General features: G+C 50.5%; 2 protein-coding genes and 1 pseudogene across 17 annotated transcripts in view; 2 read left to right on the top strand and 1 right to left on the bottom strand.

Moving 5' to 3' along the window:
* Positions 1-11,397, bottom strand: part of DRC3 (dynein regulatory complex subunit 3) — a 44,212-nt gene extending 32,815 nt beyond the window's left edge. For 2 of the 5 annotated variants that reach the window (XM_055241599.2, XM_055241602.2), the window contains exons 1-4: positions 11,038-11,389; positions 10,067-10,177; positions 6,287-6,463; positions 524-640 (exon numbers count right to left, since the gene is read on the bottom strand). In XM_055241599.2, coding sequence (XP_055097574.1) covers positions 524-640; positions 6,287-6,446 — 277 coding nt within the window. In that variant the 5' untranslated portion in view covers positions 6,447-6,463; positions 10,067-10,177; positions 11,038-11,389. Of the gene's footprint in view, positions 1-523; positions 641-6,286; positions 6,464-10,066; positions 10,178-10,437; positions 10,826-10,912; positions 11,000-11,037 lie in introns of those variants that run through there. The other 3 variants (XM_055241603.2, XM_055241601.2, XM_055241600.2) reach the window with 3 other exon arrangements.
* LOC129462023 (membrane protein BRI3-like) lies at positions 2,547-2,947 on the top strand (annotated as a pseudogene).
* Positions 11,398-11,565: 168 nt separating the features above from the next.
* The window catches only part of TOM1L2 (target of myb1 like 2 membrane trafficking protein), a 129,523-nt gene continuing 123,921 nt past the window's right edge, over positions 11,566-17,167 (top strand). For 8 of the 12 annotated variants that reach the window (XM_055241614.2, XM_055241610.2, XM_055241613.2 and 5 more), the window contains exon 1: positions 11,606-11,748. In XM_055241614.2, the coding sequence (XP_055097589.1) occupies positions 11,697-11,748 (52 nt within the window). In that variant the 5' untranslated portion in view covers positions 11,606-11,696. Of the gene's footprint in view, positions 11,749-17,167 lie in introns of all 12 variants that reach the window. The other 4 variants (XM_055241606.2, XM_055241605.2, XM_055241604.2 and 1 more) reach the window with 2 other exon arrangements.

Raw genomic sequence — 17,167 nt, 5'->3', positions numbered from 1 at the left:
TGGCCTTGGCAGTGAGGCCTGATGTGGTGCGGTGACCTCAGTTTGCTCATCTCTATGATGGGGATGCTGTGTGAACTGAAAGACCCATATGGAAAGCATACAGGCCCCACTTAGCATGTAGTTAAGTGCTTGATACACACTAGCCTCTGTGACAATTATTCCTGGTTTGATCTGGGTCCCACCAGCCAATGGTTACCTGTCGATGGTTATCTGTCAGCCTGAGTCTAGATTAAATAGGAGTCCACAGCTGCCCCTTTGTGCCCCATCCAGACTGAAAGTTTGGGCAGGTGAGAGCAGAATATTCTGTGGTCCTGTGTCTGAGCACATCTTTGCTGCATTTTGCCCAGCACAAGCTGTAGGCTTTTAAAAAATAGCAGCTTTCTTGCTCCCAGCAGGCAGAACTTCTGCCTAATGATGGGCTGGCAGCTGAGTGTCACACACAATTATTGTCTCCTGGGAAGGCAATAACCTTGGCAGGGTGTCACCTTCGATTAGGGTGGACACACAGAGGAAAGGGCCTTACCCAGCCAGACCAGGTGTGTGAGGTTCTCCAGGCCCTCAATCTTCTCAATGACGTTATTGTCCAGCTGCAGCTTCCTCAAGTTCTCAAACTGCCAGAGGTTGTCTATGCGGAGGATGTCTGAAATAATAGAAGGTGATTTCAGCCTCAGGTTAGGGTCAGAGTTTTGTGCTAGTGTACAGAAGGAGTGAGGCAGAACCATGCAAAAGGGACCTACAACTCTTTGCCCTGCCCTGGAGTACACAGGCACCCTGGAGATGTGGGCTGAGCATTGAGGAACGTTGTGTCCCTATGAGGTGGGCGGAGATCGGTACTGCCATCCAGAGCCACAGAAAGACCTAATAGGTTTACTAGGGTGGGGCTAAGAAGTTGTTGGGGTAGGAGTGAGCTGGACCTGGCCTGGGCAGGAGACTTGCTTGTGCTGTTTCTGGGGCCAGGCCAGGGCCTCTCCAGGAGGCTGGTCCACCTTGGGACACAGGACACAGACAGAGGCCTTCCTTCCACAGTGTGATAAATGGAATGAAAACATGTGTCTCTGTTGGTGGGAGGATTGATCACCTTGTTCAGCCTTTTTGGAGCACTGTTTGGCAATGTTTATTGAAATATTTAAAGTCAGTACCCTTTGAACTATAATTTCTCTACATGGAATCTGTCTCTACACTGTATATATGTCCAAAGGAATCCCTCAGGCACGTAAGGGGCAGAAAAGCTCCCAAATGTCCATACGTAGGGGATAAGTCATCCATGCAAGAACGAGGCAGGTTTCTGATATCATAGAAGTGCCTGGCTCCTGTGGCCTGTGAAGACCACCCACGCCAGCTACATAGCTGGTTCATTCTGTTTGCTAGGTAAGCCAGAGTTTGGTTTCTGTCACTGGCAGCCAGGAGAGTTCTGAATAACACATACGTATAAGTAAATATGTACTGTATATGTAACACTCTAGAGGCCAAACTTCACTGCCAGGTTTTCCCAGAAGCCACGTACAGCTCTGTTGTTTATATGCTCCTTTTTTCCATATTTGCTTTGTAATGATTTCTAAAATTTATAAAATTAGAATATGCTCATTAAGGGTGGGCGCAGTGACTCACTCCTGTAATCCCAGCACTTTGGGAGGCTGAGGCGGGTGGATCACAAGTTCAAGAGATCGAGACCATCCTGGACAATGTGCTGAAACCCCGTCTCTGCTAAAGATACAGAAAATTAGCTGGGCGTGGTGGTGCAGCTACTCCCTAACCCCCAGCTACTCGGGAGGCTGAAGCAGGAAAATGGCGTGAACCCAGGAGGTGGAGCTTGTAGTGAGCCGAGATCGCGCCACCGCACTCCAGCCTGGGTGACAGACCAAGACTCCATCTCAAAAAAAAAAAAAAAAAAAAAAAAAAGAGATGGAGACCATCCTGGCCAACATGGTGAAATCCTGTCTCTACTAAAAATACAAAAATTAGTTGGGCCTGGTGACACGTGCCTGTAATCCCAGCTACTCTGGAGGCTGAGGCAGGAGAATCACTTGAACCCAGGAGGCAGAGGTTGCAGTGAGCCTAGATTACGCCACTGAACTCCAGCCTGGATGACAGAGTGAGACTGTCTCAAAAAAAAAAAAAAAAAAAAAATTGGTCCTGTGGCAGGGCATGGTGGCACACACCTGTAATCCCAGCACTTTGGGAGGCTAAGGCTGGTGGATTGCTTGAGACCAGGAGTTTGAGACCAGCCTGGCCAACATGGAAAAACACTGTCTCTATAATAAAAATACAAAAATTAGCCAGTGTCCCTGTAGTCCCAGCTACTCAGGAGGCTGAGGCAGCAGAATCACTTGAACCCAGGAGGCAGAGATGCAGTGAGCCAAGATCACACCACTGCACTGCAGCCTGGGTGACAAAGCAAGACTCTGTCTCTAAATAAATAAATAAAAATAAAAATCAGTGCTGAGGCATTGTGCCTCAGAGGAGCCTAAGCCTACCAGTCTGCTGCATCCCTGCCACGTCCCCCACTGTGTCCCCTGCCAGGACTGACTGACCAGAGCCGGGCTGCCATGGACCACAAGCCCCTGCTGTGGGAGTGGCTGCCCACCTACAACCTAGGGGCCGGCCAGGGCGACTACGCATGCAGCTCGCATGGCTACGGCGTCATCCCTGCTGCCCACCCCTTGCCGCTGCCTGCCCTCCCCTTACCTCATCACAGGGATACCCAACCACCACCCCAGGGTCTACGATGACTACAGCTGGACTATCACTTGGTACCCTGTCAATGCCATCGTCATCATGAGAGGCTGTCCTGTCTGCAGGGATAGGGTGCTGGAGGACTGCTTCACCTTCCTGGGAATCTTCCTGGCCATCATCATCCTGTTCCCCTTTGGGTTCATCTGCTATTTTGCCTTGAGGAAGCAAAGATGCCCCAACTGCGGAGCAGCCTTTGCTTAAAGGGAACACCACAACTGGCTTTTCTACACCCAGCTCTCTTTTTCTAATGTACAATAGTTTTATTTGATTACGCTTCAGGACTGTTTTATAAAGTGAGGTGCAATAGATGTGGCACGCAGGAGCCAGGGTTTCCTGGAGCGTGGAGAGGCAGCGCTGCTGCTCCTGAGGTTAATGAGAACTCAGTAAAGCACTGCTTTTATTTTTTGCAGTCTTCAATTTGAGAAAGGTAAAATATAATGTTTTCAATAAATGAGATGTATGCCATTAAAAAAAAATAAAAAATACAAATACAAATTAGTGGCCAGGCGTGGTGGCTCACACCTGTAATCCCAGCACTTTGGGAGGCCGAGGTGGGTGGATCACGAGGTCAAGAGATCGAGACCATCTTGGCCCGTCTCTACTAAAAATACAAAAATTCGCTGGGTGTGGTGGTGTGTGCCTGTAGTCCCAGCTACTCTGGAGGCTGAGGCAGGAGAATCACTTGAACCCGGGAGGTGAAGGTTGCAGTGAGCCTACATCGCACCACTGCACTGTAGCCTGGCGACAGAGTGAGACTCCATCTCAAAAAAAAAAAAAAAAAAAAAGCTGGGCGCAGTGGCTCATACCTGTAATCCTAGCACTTTGGGAGGCTGAGGCAGGCAGATTGCCTGAGCTCAGGAGTTCGAAACCAGCCTGGGCAACATGGTAAAACCCCATCTCTACTAAAATAAAAAAGAAATTAGCCGGGCGTGGCCACATGTGCCTGTAGTTCCAGCTACTTGGGAGGCTAAGGCAGGAGAATTGCTTGAACTCAGGAGGCGGAGGTTGCAGTGAGCCGAGATCGCACTACTGCACTCTAGCACTCCAGCCTGGGTGGCAGAGCGAGACTCCGTCTCTACAGAAAAAAAAACAACAATAAAACAAAAAACAAAAAAAAACACCATACAGTCCAGCTGCAGTTTCAATATTCATTCAGAGGGGCAGAGCCTGCCTGTGAGGTTGTGAAAGTCCCAGTGGGAAAGTGGGGAACCCCTCCTAACTCCCCTCCCTGCACAAAGGTCTGGGGAGGACAGGGTTCTCTGACCCAGGTCCAGAGGGGCCCACCGCCCTTCCCCTAGAGCTGGATTGCTGCCTTGCACCTATCCTGGGTTCCCCCAGGGCTGGGTGGGACTGCCCTTCCCTTAGAGCTGGATTGCTGCCTTGCACCTATCCTGGGTTCCCAGGGCTGGGTGGGACTGGTGCCTGTTTTTCAGCTCCCTGTTTGTGGCCAGATTTCCCAGAATGATACTGGCCACAATTCCCACCTGTGCTTCCAGGGTGGGGCCAGTTCTGCCCCAGTCTCCCTGCCACCTCCCATCCCTGGGTTGGATTTTCCAGGTGCCTTTTCTGGCCCTGATCTGACAGCCCCCAAGCAGTAGCACTCCCCCTGTGGCTCCTGCACATCTGGTGCTCTGCCACACACGACAGCATGCTGGCTTTTTCCTAGGTGTCAGCAGTTCAGGAGGAAAAGCCAAAACAACACAACAAATCAGGATGTACTTGGCAGTTAGCTCTAAATGAGTTACCAGCATGACAGGACTGCCAAAAAAGCCGATTTAATCTTCAACAAAGACACTAAATCTGCCTCTGTGGCCACCACCTTGGCCGGGCCTGTGGTCATCACTCACTGGAGTACAGCAGCGGCCGTCTTACTAGATCCTTGCCTCAGCCCCTGGCCTCCACGGTCTATCCTCACACAGCCAGCAGGGTCCTGTGAAATCCTAAGTCCCATCCTGTCCCCCTTCTGCTCAGGACCCTCCCAGGATCCCCACTTCACTCACTGTAAGAGCCAAACACCTTCCACTGGCTCCAAGCTGACACCAGCTGACCCCATGACCTCCCTGACCTGTCTCCACACTGGCTTCCTCAGCAGAGATGATAAGGCGGGGTCCAGCCTGCCCCAGGCCCTTTGCACTGGCTGCTGCACTTTCCCCAGTGGATCTGCACAGCAGCTCTCTCCCTCGCCTACCTCAAGTCGTTGCTTAATTGTTACCTTCTTGGTGAAGCCCCTGGCCACCCTATAAAACACTGTACTCCACCCCCAACTTGCCTTTTCTCCTCTCCTTCCTTTTTTCCTCCACAGCACATATTATCTTTAGCAAATAGTATTATTTTCCTTATTCATTTTATTTCTTTGTCCCCCGCCAAGTTGAATGTCAGCTCCACGAGGACAAGGCTTTTGTCTTTTTTTGCTCATAGTTGAATCCCTAGTGCCTAGAACAGTACCTGGCATGTAACAGGCAGGTGTTCAATACTGGCTGCATGAACCTCAGGTTGGGGAGGGGAAACAGAGGGAAAGCGGTCAGCTGCAAAATCCCCCTCCTGCCGCACCTGTTCTGTGCCCCTCTACCCCTCTCGGGGCTGTGGCTCAGGGCCCTCCCTGCTTGGGTGGTCAGCCCTGGGAGCCTGTGGGCTTCGTGGGGCTGTGCCTAGGCCATGCCTGACTTGCCCACTGTCGTGTCCCTGGCTCTGGCAGCAGGGCTGGACTGAGGCAGGGTCTCAATACCTCCTTGCTGTTGACTGGATGCCGGCCAGCCTAGGGGCCCCAAGACAGAGCAGGAATGTGAATCAGACCAGGTCACTCTGCTGTGCCCTTGCCTGCACACGATACAAAAGGGGTCTCAGGATCCCTGCCCACCTCTCTCACTGCCCTTGGACCGCCTCTGCCTTGACTTACTGTGCCTGGCTTGCTGTGCGAGCCAGGCACTGTGCATGTGCTGTCTCACCTTGTCCCCCCACCCAATGCTTGAGACAGGGATGACAGCCATCCCATTTCACAGACGGGACATTGAAGCAGTAAGGGTCCGCCTGGTCCTGAGCCACATCTTCCCACTCCTGATGTGCCTCCCTGCCTCAAGGGCCTGTGCTCCTCCTGCTACCAGCCTGTCTTTGGTCACCCCTTCCCTGAAGCTGCCCTCCCAGTGCCCGCTCTCCCTCATTCTCCCACACTTCCTACCCTCTGCTCCTGGCTACGTGGGACTTCCTAGGCTCTGCCTGCCAGGGACCCCCACTCCAAGACACCCATGCGGAGTTGTGTGATGGAAACAGCATAGTCTTGGGGGCTCACTTAGATTTGGCATGGGACAATTTTATCTTGTTTTCTATTCTTATTCAGAATCAGGAGTGTTGTGGATATTCAAATGATGAAGACACTAAGTATGACACTTTACAAACATCTGTGCTGCTCCTATGCCTTGTAACCCAGGTAGGCCCTAATGCTGATGTGGGAACCTCGACCGTGGACTTCACATGGAATCCTGGGGCTTGAAGATGGAGCAGAGAAAGCCAGGGAGGGCCCCACCCTGGCCACCACCCCTGAACCTTAGATACATACTCCGAAAGTCCAACTGCAGGGACAGGACATCCTTGAAGAGGGTGCCTTCCTGCTTGGCCAGCTGCCCGGCCTCCTCCTGGGGGCCCTGGTCCCTGACAGCCAGCTTGAGCATGTCATCGTCCATCACCCTCAGCTCCATCGAGTTGCACAGCCGGTTCATCTTCCCCCACGTTTTCCCTAAAAAACACCGCACTCCTCCTTCACAGCCCGCTTCTTTCTCTGTTTGAGGGCAGGGTCTGGCTGAGGTTTCCCCCTATAGTGTCTTGTGGCCACTGGCACTCTGAGGAACACCCCACGCCCGGCCCTGGGTCTGCTGCATCTCGGGGTTTGTATACTTACATCAAGGCTGCTCCAGGCCTTCTTGGCAACTACGTGGGCCTGTCCACAGGGTTTCATCCCTTGACCCTACAGCCACAGCTGGGACCCTCGCTGGACCCACTGGGCTGGTGTCCACACTGGTCTCCTTAGCCTGTGATCTTGGCTCATCTTATGACTGTGGCCCTGTGTCAGGCTTCTGACTTTGTGTGCCCATCCTCATTTGGGCTTGTGGGTACCAACCACTGACTATGCTCCCTGGGCGGCCCCAGCCAGGCCTGTCAGCCTGCAGCTCCTCTTCCTTGAGCACCTCATCCCCTCCAGGCAGTCATGTGTGTGTGCCCCCCACCACACCACAAGCTTCTCCTGGTGCAGAGGGAGCCCCTGACCCAAGCTGCCCATTCACGTCCTTCCCGTGGGAGATGTGAACTTGAGGCTATGGAATGAGAGTGCCCATCAGAGCTGGCTGCTTGAGCTGGGGAGGAATAGGGAGTGTGGGCTGGCTGGGCACATGGTTAAGCAGAGAGCAAGAGGGGGAGGAGGCAGATGCACAGAGAAAAGCAGAGATGGGAACCTGGGAATCAGAAGACAAAAGACAAAGGACAGACAGACTGACAAGAAGGCTGCCTCCTTCTTGCTGGCTTTCCAGTCCCTAATGTCCCTAGGTCCAGGCCTCATGAGAGTTTCCTGTTTCTCACATGAAATGCTCTTTTACTTAAGCTAGCTCCAGTAGGTTATTTTTCAAATTAATTAATTAATTTTTTTGAGACAGAGTCTCGCTCTGTCGCCCAGGCTGGGGTGCAATGGCACGGTCTCAGCTCACTGCAACGCCCGGATTCAAGCGATTCTCCTGCCTCAGCCTCCCGAGTAGCTAGGATTTCAGGTGTCCACCACTACGCCTGGCTAATTTTTTGTATTTTTAGTAGAAATGGGGTTTCACCATGTTGGCCAGGCTGGTCTCAAACTCCTGACCTCAGGTGACGCACCTGCCTCTGCTTCCCAAAGTGCTGGGATTACAGGCATGAGCCACCATGCCCAGCCTCCAGTAGATTCTGTTGCTAATGGTCCAGAGGGATTTGACTGAGACACCACAGCACAGGGGGGATCTGTAGATTTGATCAGTCACACTGTGAGGCTGACTCCAGGCTGCTGTTCGTGGCTGGACCACATTCTCATCCTTATCAACCCTCTTGGTGAGGACATCCAGGAGGGATATTTTCCCCCGCTTTCCACCCCTGATTCTTGCCTCCCTGCTGGCCCTACTTCCTATCTTTGTCTACATGCCTTCCCAGCATCTGGGCCTCCCTGAACCTCCTGTCCTTCTGCCCTGCTGGTCCCTAATGCTAGGCAGCCCCTGTGCTCTGTTTTTCATTCCACTGGGCATTGCTGGAGAAACTTCTGGTGCAGGGCTAATGGTGTCCGCTGAAAAGCCAGGTTGGGCCATACAATCCTGTTACCTGGTCTTAGAGACTTCCCTCTAAGACTGCCCTCCTCTTGCCTCCCTGACCATCCACTTGGATGCAGCTTCTGCAAATATGCATCCTCTGCCCTGAACCGTCCCTCATCAAATGTCCCAATGAGCTCTTGTGCACACTTCTCTCTTGCTTCCAGGGGAGGCACAGCCTCCACACCCTTCAACCCCTACCCCTTCTCCACCTGTGCCTTCTGTCCTCCCAAGACCTTGGTCCTTTTCCTCCCACTATCTCCAATCTGTTCACACTGGCTCCACCTCGTTGGGGTGACTGATTCTACCCCCAAAGACAGTTCCAGCCCTCAGCCTCTCTCTAGCTCCCCACTCTTATGCAATGGTTTCCCCTAAGGTTTCCCATAACTTGTCATCAACTTGTCTTTGGGGGAATTTCAATGTGTTATATTTGGCTGATGTTTTCTGCAAAGTGTGTTTGACCTTTTGGGGGGGGGTGGGGGGTCAGGCGCGGTGGCTTACACCTGTAATCCCAGCACTTAGGGAGGCCGAGGTGGGCGGATCACAAGGTCAGGAGATCAAGACCATCCTGGCCAACATGGTGAAACCCTGACTCTATTAAAAATACAAAAATTAGCTGCGCGTGGTGGCGCATGTCTGTAACCCCAGCTACTCGACAGGCTGAGGCAGGAGAATTGCTTGAACCGGGGAGTCGGAGTTTGCAGTGAGCCGAGAGCACGCACCACTGCACTCTAGCCTGGTGACGGAGTGAGACTCCATCAAAAAAAAAAAAAAAGGTGCTATACTTTGGGAAATGACTCTTAATTTTGATTTCAAAACTTTAACTGACTTATCCCTCCTACTTCATCAGGGCCTGGTACCTGTGACAGATCAAGTTTGCTTTCAGTCAAGCCCAGCAATTGCTATGCTAGGAAATGGGGGATTGTTATTACACATGCTATTTGTTAAGCACATCAGGGCAGGATTTGGATCCTGACTGTGCATCTTTTGGCAACTCATTTCACCTATCTAAGCCTTGGCTTTCCCATCTGTAAAAGGTGGATAATTTCTCCCTCCTGCATTTGTGTGAGATCACGTATTGAGTCCACACATGGGTAGTAACTGCTATATGCTGTGAATAAAACAGATGGACTTTACTCCAGCTTCAGGCATGAATCAAACAATAATATAAATATTTAACTACAAACCATGACAATTTGTAGGTGTAGGGAACTATGAAATTGTACATTGGGGCACCTGGCCTGGCCGAGGAAGACAGGGCTGATTTGAAGGACAAGTAGGAAAGAAGGAGGAGATAACTTTGTGGCAAGGCCCTTTAGGTGGGAGAGAACAGACTTGTTCCATTTTAGCTGAAGTGATGCAAGTTTGGAGAGGTCTGTGGGAGTTTTGTTATTATCCTAGAATCCCTGGAAAGCACCTAGGGCTTAATAAGGGCAGCAACATTAGCTGGGCATGGTGGTGAACGACTGTAGTCCCAGCTACCCAGGAAGCTGAGGCAGGAGAATCGCTTGAAACCGGGAGGCGGAGGTTGCAGGGAGCCGAGATCGTGCCATTGCACTCCAGCCTGGGCAACAAGAGTGAAACTCCATCTCAAAAAATAAAAAAAAAAATAAGGGCAGCAATGTGATCAGATCTTAGTTTTTAAGAAGCTCACTCTAGCAGCAGTACTGAGAATTGCAGAAGTACTGAGGTGAGAGATGACCAGGGTGTTAGCAAGATGTGGATGGGAGAAATTTCTAGAAACTTAATTTACATGTAGGGCTAATACTCACCAATATCCAGATAAGAAAACAGAAACTAGTTAAAAAGGTTAATTAACATGCCCAACTTCATACGCTTAGCACATGGCAGAGTCCATTTCCCTAATCATGACTCAACTGTACCCAGGGTACTGGGGACTATCATTGCCACAGCTCACAATGTTTCTCACAGTTGTCCTGGGTTTAGGGCCAAGGCCCAAACAATCCTCCTCTATGGGGATCTTATAGTTTACCACCCAACCTGGGTCCCCTTTGACTTGCCTGATGATAGTGTTATTGAAGACCAGAGAGGTTGGAGCTGGGGAAGGCAGCAGAGTTTTACACAACTGTCAACGGAGTGGCCTCCTCACAGATAACAGATCCAGAATTTTCCTGGGAAACGATAACCTGGGGTCAACAGGATCTGAAAACTATAGTCCCTATTGGCCATGAATTAATAAGAAGAAAATTGGTTGGGCGAGATGGCTTACACCTGTAATCCCAGCTCTTTGGGAGGCTGAGGTGGGAGGATTGCTTGAGTTCAGGAGTTCAAGACCAGCCCAGGCAACATAGCAAGACCCCGTCTCCATTTTTAAAAATAAATAAATAATGAACAAAATTTTTTTAAAAAAAGAATAAAATCAATCACTTACTGAATGCTTACTGTGTGCTCAGTGCACATGCATTATTTAAGTACATGTAAGCTCCGGAGGCCATAAAAAGTGAGTCCTAATGCCCTTATTTCCCAGCTAGGGAACTTGAGGCTCCAGGGAGGGAAAGGAACTTGTCCAAAGTCGTACAATGAGTTACTGACAGAGAGGGATATGGAACCTGAGTAGCCGTATTCACATCCAAAGCAGTATATACAGTACCAAGATGAAATCATTTGATAGTTATGAGGTCAGATATGATGGCTAAATTCTGAGAAAAGTTATCAGTGGACTGGGTACCTCTCCTACTATGAAAGGAGGCTGGAAGACGGAACCCCTTAAAAATCCATTCTGGCCCTTCTCCCTCGGGAAATTCTCCCTTACTATTTTTTTTTTTAATTCAAAAGCTTGACAAGCCCAGGACTAAAGTGTCTTGGCTGTCTCAGCACGACTGTAAAGTGGCTGGGAGAGGACCTACGTGCTCATTTTATAAATGAGAAGGGCCGGGCCGGCGTTCTCCGAGAAAAAGGTTACAGGAAAGAGTTAAGTCGGGCACTATCTGTCCCTGCTAGTCCTCCGGGAGCCTCAGCTCCCAGGTCTCACCTTCTCAAGCGCTGGGAACTCGGCTGGTTCCACGCAGCAGACGCGTCTCCCGGTTGCTGGGGAACCAAGCGCCGCGATTTGGTTGCTAAGGGGAAGTCAGGAGGGAGACATCCTGGGTGAAAGTTGACAAGTCACGTGACCACATCTCCGGGCGGTGAAACACTCCTTACACCAACCAGCCGTAGAGAAAATAAATGTTTCTCCAATCAGTACTTTCTATGGGCGGGGATATTCCTAGATTCACCTCTGTTCCGTCCTTCTATTTGCGTGATTGACTCGTCTTTTGTCCAATAATACTAAGAATCCTTTAGATTGACCAATATACAGAGGAATCAAAATGCGCAGCTTCCTCTTTGGGGGCGGGCCAGGGGAGGTGCCGCCACGGCTGACAGGGACTCCGGTGACCTAGCTTGCTCCTCCGCCCAATCGGACGCTGCGGGGTGGGTGGGGGCTTTACTGACGGAGGTGTAACTGCCAATCGGAGGCGGGCTTTGTAGGTGTCCCCCAGTAGAGACGCGGCAAGGGGGCGGGGCCAAGGGCCTGGCGCTCCAGAGGGTGGGGAGGGGGCAAGTGTCAGTCAGGACGGGAATCCGACGGGTTACAGCGGAGACCTAGGTGGCAGACAGGGGGCCCGGGCCGCTGCGTGTTGTCCACCCAAGATGGAGTTCCTCCTGGGGAACCCGTTCAGCACACCGGTGGGGCAGTGCCTCGGTAAGGCCGCGTGTGGGGCAGGAGGCTGGGCGACGGCGGCCGCTGATCCGGCTGGTGAGGACCGCGGGCCTCCGCCGGGCGCCGGTGCCACTTCACGAGCGGGCTGGGCCTCCGCCAGGCGCGGATGCCACCCCACGAGCGGGCTGGGCACCCTGGTCGTCGGGCCTTCGCCGGGCGCCTGTGCCACCTCACGGGCGGGCTGGGCATCCTGGTCGTCGGGCCTTCACTGGGCGCCGGTGCCACCTCACGGGCGGGCTGGGCATCCTGGTCGTCGGGCGTTCGCCGGGCGCCAGTGCCACCTCACGGGCGAGCTGGGCCTTCGCCGGGTGCCGGTGCTATCCCACGGGCAGGCAGGGCATCTGTGTCCTCGGGCCTCCTCCCGGGCACTGGTGCCACCTCACGGGCGCCAGTGCCACTCTGCCAGGAGGCACCCCTGAGGCCCAACTTGGACTCGGAGATGCCCCAGGCTTCCCTGCCCATCAAGGCTCAGCCCTTCCTTTTGCTGCTAGAGGTGGTGCCAATTGCTGGTCTGCTTCCCCAATGCGCTTTGGGAGATGCCACTGCATGTGTCTTTATCCAGCCCAGCAGGCTCACTGCCACTGCCCCAAGGACCCAGTTCTCCCAAACCCTTTGTGGGATGTCACCTTCTTCTCCATCTTTGTCCCTCCTCTTCGGTACCAGCAACCCTCAGACTGGGCACCCTCCCAGAAATGCCCCCTGCTCCGGGACTTGCTAATTTGAGCTGCAACTCAGCTGGGCTGTAGGAGGGACTGGGATAGGAGGAGGGGCTCTTGGAGGGTAATTATCTTGGCAGGGGGGTGGCATTCCTGCACTGCCTCCCAGGAAAGAAGAGAGGCTGTGTTATTTAATGATAAGAGCCCTGGACTGGGAATCATGGAAGCCTGGACTCTAGCAGTGGTTTTGTCAGTGACTCCATATGACCTTGTGCCCTTTCTGGTTTGAAGTTCCCCTGTCTGTCAAAGTGTTTGGAGATAAGATGTGATAGATCCCTTAAAGTTCTCAAGTTCTGATATTCTTTGTAGTACTCTGCACATTGACTGTTGCTTCCTCCCCCACTTCATATTAAATTTACTAAAACTGAAATCTTCTGTTGACAATGTAGAGAGAATAGTACTCAGCATTATCTGTTAATCCTATGGGGGGGTTGTGGACACCTGGGGACACCAGAGATGGCCAGAATCATGGATAAGGAAAGCCCAAAGTGTAGGTAAAGGAATACTGAAATGGCCACCATATGGGACTTCCTTACTAAGAAAGCAACTTGCCTTTTTACCCAAGGCAGTGGCTTATGCCACTTGATCAGTCAAGAATGCTGATTAGTTTGTTTGAAAACTGGGTTCCTCCTGGTTGGTTGAAGGACTGGTAAAACGTCTTTTATGAGCCAGGATCTTTGGTGTTCTTATGGGCCTGATTTCAGCAGTAGTGATTTGTTTGTTTTCTGCTTTGCTTATGAAATTCTAGCTTACTTTCCAGCCTTTAGTGGAGCCTATAAACTTATTGAGGTCTCTCCTGTTGGCTAATTAGCATTTAGGAGCCTTTCTTTACTTTCTGGCATAGTATCTTTTGTAATGCATGATGGACCCCAAAAGAGAGTTTTCCCACCTTTTTGACATCTTGTCCCTTGCTGCCCACTGGAGAGTCTCTGGATTCTCACTTCCTTACTTCTTCCCGTGTCCTTTCCCACTCTCTTCAGGTGCTCTTGCGTGGCAGCCACACTCCAAAAACTAATTTCCAGCCAGTTAATGGAGGGAGCCAGAAAAAACTTGGGGGAATTGTTTTCCTTTCTGTCCCCTTTATAATAGGAAGCTCTACACCTTTGAAATGACAAGGTAGTAAATGAGGGGTAGAAGTTAAAGGGGATTTAAAATACAAATGTGGTTGGGTGTGGTGGCTCACGCCTGTAATCTCAGCACTTTGGGAGGTCGAGGCGGGCGGATCACAAGGTCAGGAGATCGAGACCATCCTGGCTAACACGGTGAAACCCCCGTCTCTACTAAAAATACAAAACAAAACAAAACAAAAACAAATTAGCCAGGCGTGGTGGCATGCGCCTGTAGTCCCAGCTACTTGGGAGGCTGAGGCAGGAGAATCGCTTGAACCCGGGAGGCGGAGGTTGCAGTGAGCTGAGATCGTGCCACTGCACTCCAGCCTGGGCAACAGAGTGAGACTCTGTCTCAAAAAACAAACAAACAACAACAACAAAAAGAAACAAATATAAGGGATATAGGGATATATAGCAAGTGGAAAGAGCTTGATACCTCTGTCAAGAAGACCTAAGTTGAATTTTGACCTGGCCCCCATTTCTTGGCTGTGTGACCCCAGAAAATTGTGTTGCTTTCTGAGGTTTACTTTGTCAGTCTTCTGAGAGAGAGAGAGAGAGAGAGAGAGAGAGAGAGAGAGACAGAAAGATTCATATTCACAGAGTAATGTAGTTTAAATGAGATAATGTATGAAAACACTTAGCATCGTATCTGGAACATAGTAGAAGCTCAGTAAATTGAAACTTCCACTGTTAATAACAGAATACTTAAGTTAGGGTTGGATTTTCTATCTGGAGAGGGTAAGTGAAACAACTGGCCCATCTGTGACCTGTGAAGGAAAATACCCTACCAGGCCCCAGGATTCACCATTGCTCATAAGATGCTTGACTAAAGATGATGATGGCTTCCCACTGCCAGGTAGCCAATAGGTCATTTCAGTTCAGTTCAGGTAAATGATTAATGGACAGAATTAGGTTCTAATGTATATTCTGTACTGTTGTGACAAAGTGTCAAAGTGACTTTGGTGATATTTAGTGTTGTTAGTATTCTTTTAAAAGAATGTGCGGGGGTGGGGGATTGGTGGGAGGGAGGGGGAATACAGAAATAAAATAACAATTACAAAGCTAATGACTAAAAACAGCAAATGTAGGCTGGTTGTGGTGGCTCATGCCTGTAATCCCAGCACTTTGGGAGGCCAAGGTGGTGGATCACTTGAGGTCAGTAGTTCAAGACCAGCCGGGCCAATATGGTGAAACCCTGCCTCTACTAGTAATACAAAAATGAGCCCGGTGTGGTGGTGGGCGCCTGTAATCCCAGCTATTCAGGAGGCTGAGACAGGAGAATCGCTTGAACCTGGGAGGCAGAGGTTGCAGTGTGCCAAGATTGTGCCACTGCACTCCAGCCTGGGCGACAGAGTAAGACTCTGTCTCCAAAAAAAAAAAAGGAGAGCTGGTCCCTCTCTGATCCCTGTCCTCAATGGATTTACAGTTTCAGGAGAGAAGACAGAGATGCATGAAACAATGAGTGGTGTAGATTGTAAGTGCCGAAGGAGTCAGAAAGAATTCAGAAGAGGCTGGGGTGACAGGGACTGGCTTCTTTGAGTCTGGGGGCTGTTCATAAAGGATGGGTAGGAACTCTGCATGCAGAAAACAAGATCATTGGGCCTAGGGACAGCTGAATGAGGCAGGGAGTGGGGCACGGGCACATCTGTGAGCACCAGTCTGAATGGAGCAGAGGTGGTTGTGGGGAGTGGTGGCAGGTAGGGTTTGGGCACAGGATTGAAGCCCTGCTCTGGATGAGTGGGATCAAAGACTACATTCTTTTTTTTTTTTTTTGAGACGGAGTCTCACTGCATCGCCCAGGCTGGAATGCAGTGGCGCGATCTCGGCTCGCTGCAACCTCTGCCCCCCAAGTTCAAGCGATTCTCCTGTCTCAGCCTCCCAAGTAGCTGGGATTACCGGTGCCTGGCACAGTGCCGGGCTAATTTTTGTATTTTTAGTAGAGACGAGGTTTCACTACCTTGGCCGGGCTGGTCTTGAACTCCTGACCTCGTGATCCACCAGCCTTGGCCTCCCAAATTGCTAGGATTATAGGAGTGAGCCATTGTGCCCGGCCCAAAGACTACGTTCTTTAACTGACTTCAACTTTTAGTCTCTTTGGACCTAATTTTCCCTGCTTATAAAATAATACTTCTCAACAGCTGCATGGGGCTTACACCTGAATAATTTTGTCTGTTCACTTCAGTAGGCAGTTATGAGTGCCTGTTGGGGGCCAGGCCTGTGCCAGGCTCTGGGGATACAAATATTAACAAGCTGCTCTCAGGGAGCCTTCAATGGAGGTAACATGCTCACAAAAGTTGTCCTGGGTCTGAGCGATTGGTGGAATAATTCTTACTCTGTCTCATGTGTGGGCCTCATGTGAACATTCTAACATGGTACAATTTAGTAGAACACTTAGCATGTTCATCTCAAGCTAGCAACTAAGACCACAGTCTGACATAGTTAACTGTGCATTTCTTGCATCCATCCTGCCCTTTATTCTGGAGGGCAGTTCCTGAGTAGAAAGCATGGTTTAGAGAGAGAGTAAGCTGGACAGGTGCGGTGGCTTACACCTGTAATCCAGCACTTTGGGAGGCCGAGGCGGGTGGATCACCTGAGGTTAGGAGTTCAAGACCAGCCTGGTTAACGTGGCAAAACCCCATCTCTACTAAAAATACAAAAATTAGCTGGGCATGGTGGCACACGCGTATAATCCCAGCTACTCGGGAGGCTGAGGCAGAAGAATCCCTTGAACCTGGGAGGCGGAGGTTGCAGTGAGCCGAGATCGTGCCATCTGCACTCCAGCCTGGACGACAGAGCGAGACTCCTTCTCCAAAAAAGAAAAAAAAAAGAGACAGAAAGCCTAGCCATGGTGTGCGAGGCTAAAAAGTGTGGTGCAAGAAAGAGTACTTACTTGTATTTCTTAATTTTCTGTGCTGCAACAAGCTTCAAAATGTTAACTGTCTTAATCTCAGCCTTCCACAACTGCTTGGAGTTGGATGACAGCTTGGAGTTGGATGTCATACATGGGGAGTTCCCCAAGTCAGGTCCATTGTGTCTGCAGCAGTTTGCAGTTTTCCTTGTGTTGGCTAGAAAAAGTTTTCAGAAAATCCTTTTCTAAGAATAAAGTTTAGATTCAAAGATCAGTGAGTAGTTAGTTAATTCTGACCAGAATACTGGGGGTGGTGGGCATGTATTCTCTTCATTGTTCTGCTTTAATAAACAGGCAAGAAGCAGATATTCTGTTGCAGAGTTTGTTTGTAGACTGACTGGTGTTGGACATAAACTACTTCATAATATCCTGTGAATGGTAGACGTTTAACCTGGCTATTTGTACCAAGAATGGTTAGTTGTCCCTCAGATTGCTATGTGTATTAGGGTTCTCTAGAGGGACACAACTAATAGAATAGATGTTTATATTAAGGGGAGTTTATTAAGGAGTACTGACTCACACAATCACAAGATGAGGTCCCACAGTAGGCCATCTGCAAGCTGAGAAGCAAGGAAGCCAGTCTGAGTCCCAAAGCTGAAGAACTTGGAGTCTGATGTTCAAGGGCAGGAATTTGCAAAGCCCTTTTGCTTCAGTCATTTTATTTAGTG

This window comes from Symphalangus syndactylus, chromosome 14 (assembly GCF_028878055.3).
Source record: "Symphalangus syndactylus isolate Jambi chromosome 14, NHGRI_mSymSyn1-v2.1_pri, whole genome shotgun sequence".
NCBI lineage: Eukaryota > Metazoa > Chordata > Mammalia > Primates > Hylobatidae > Symphalangus > Symphalangus syndactylus.
The sequence above is the reverse complement of the archived record's forward strand: the minus strand, read 5'-3'. Positions and strand labels throughout refer to the sequence as shown.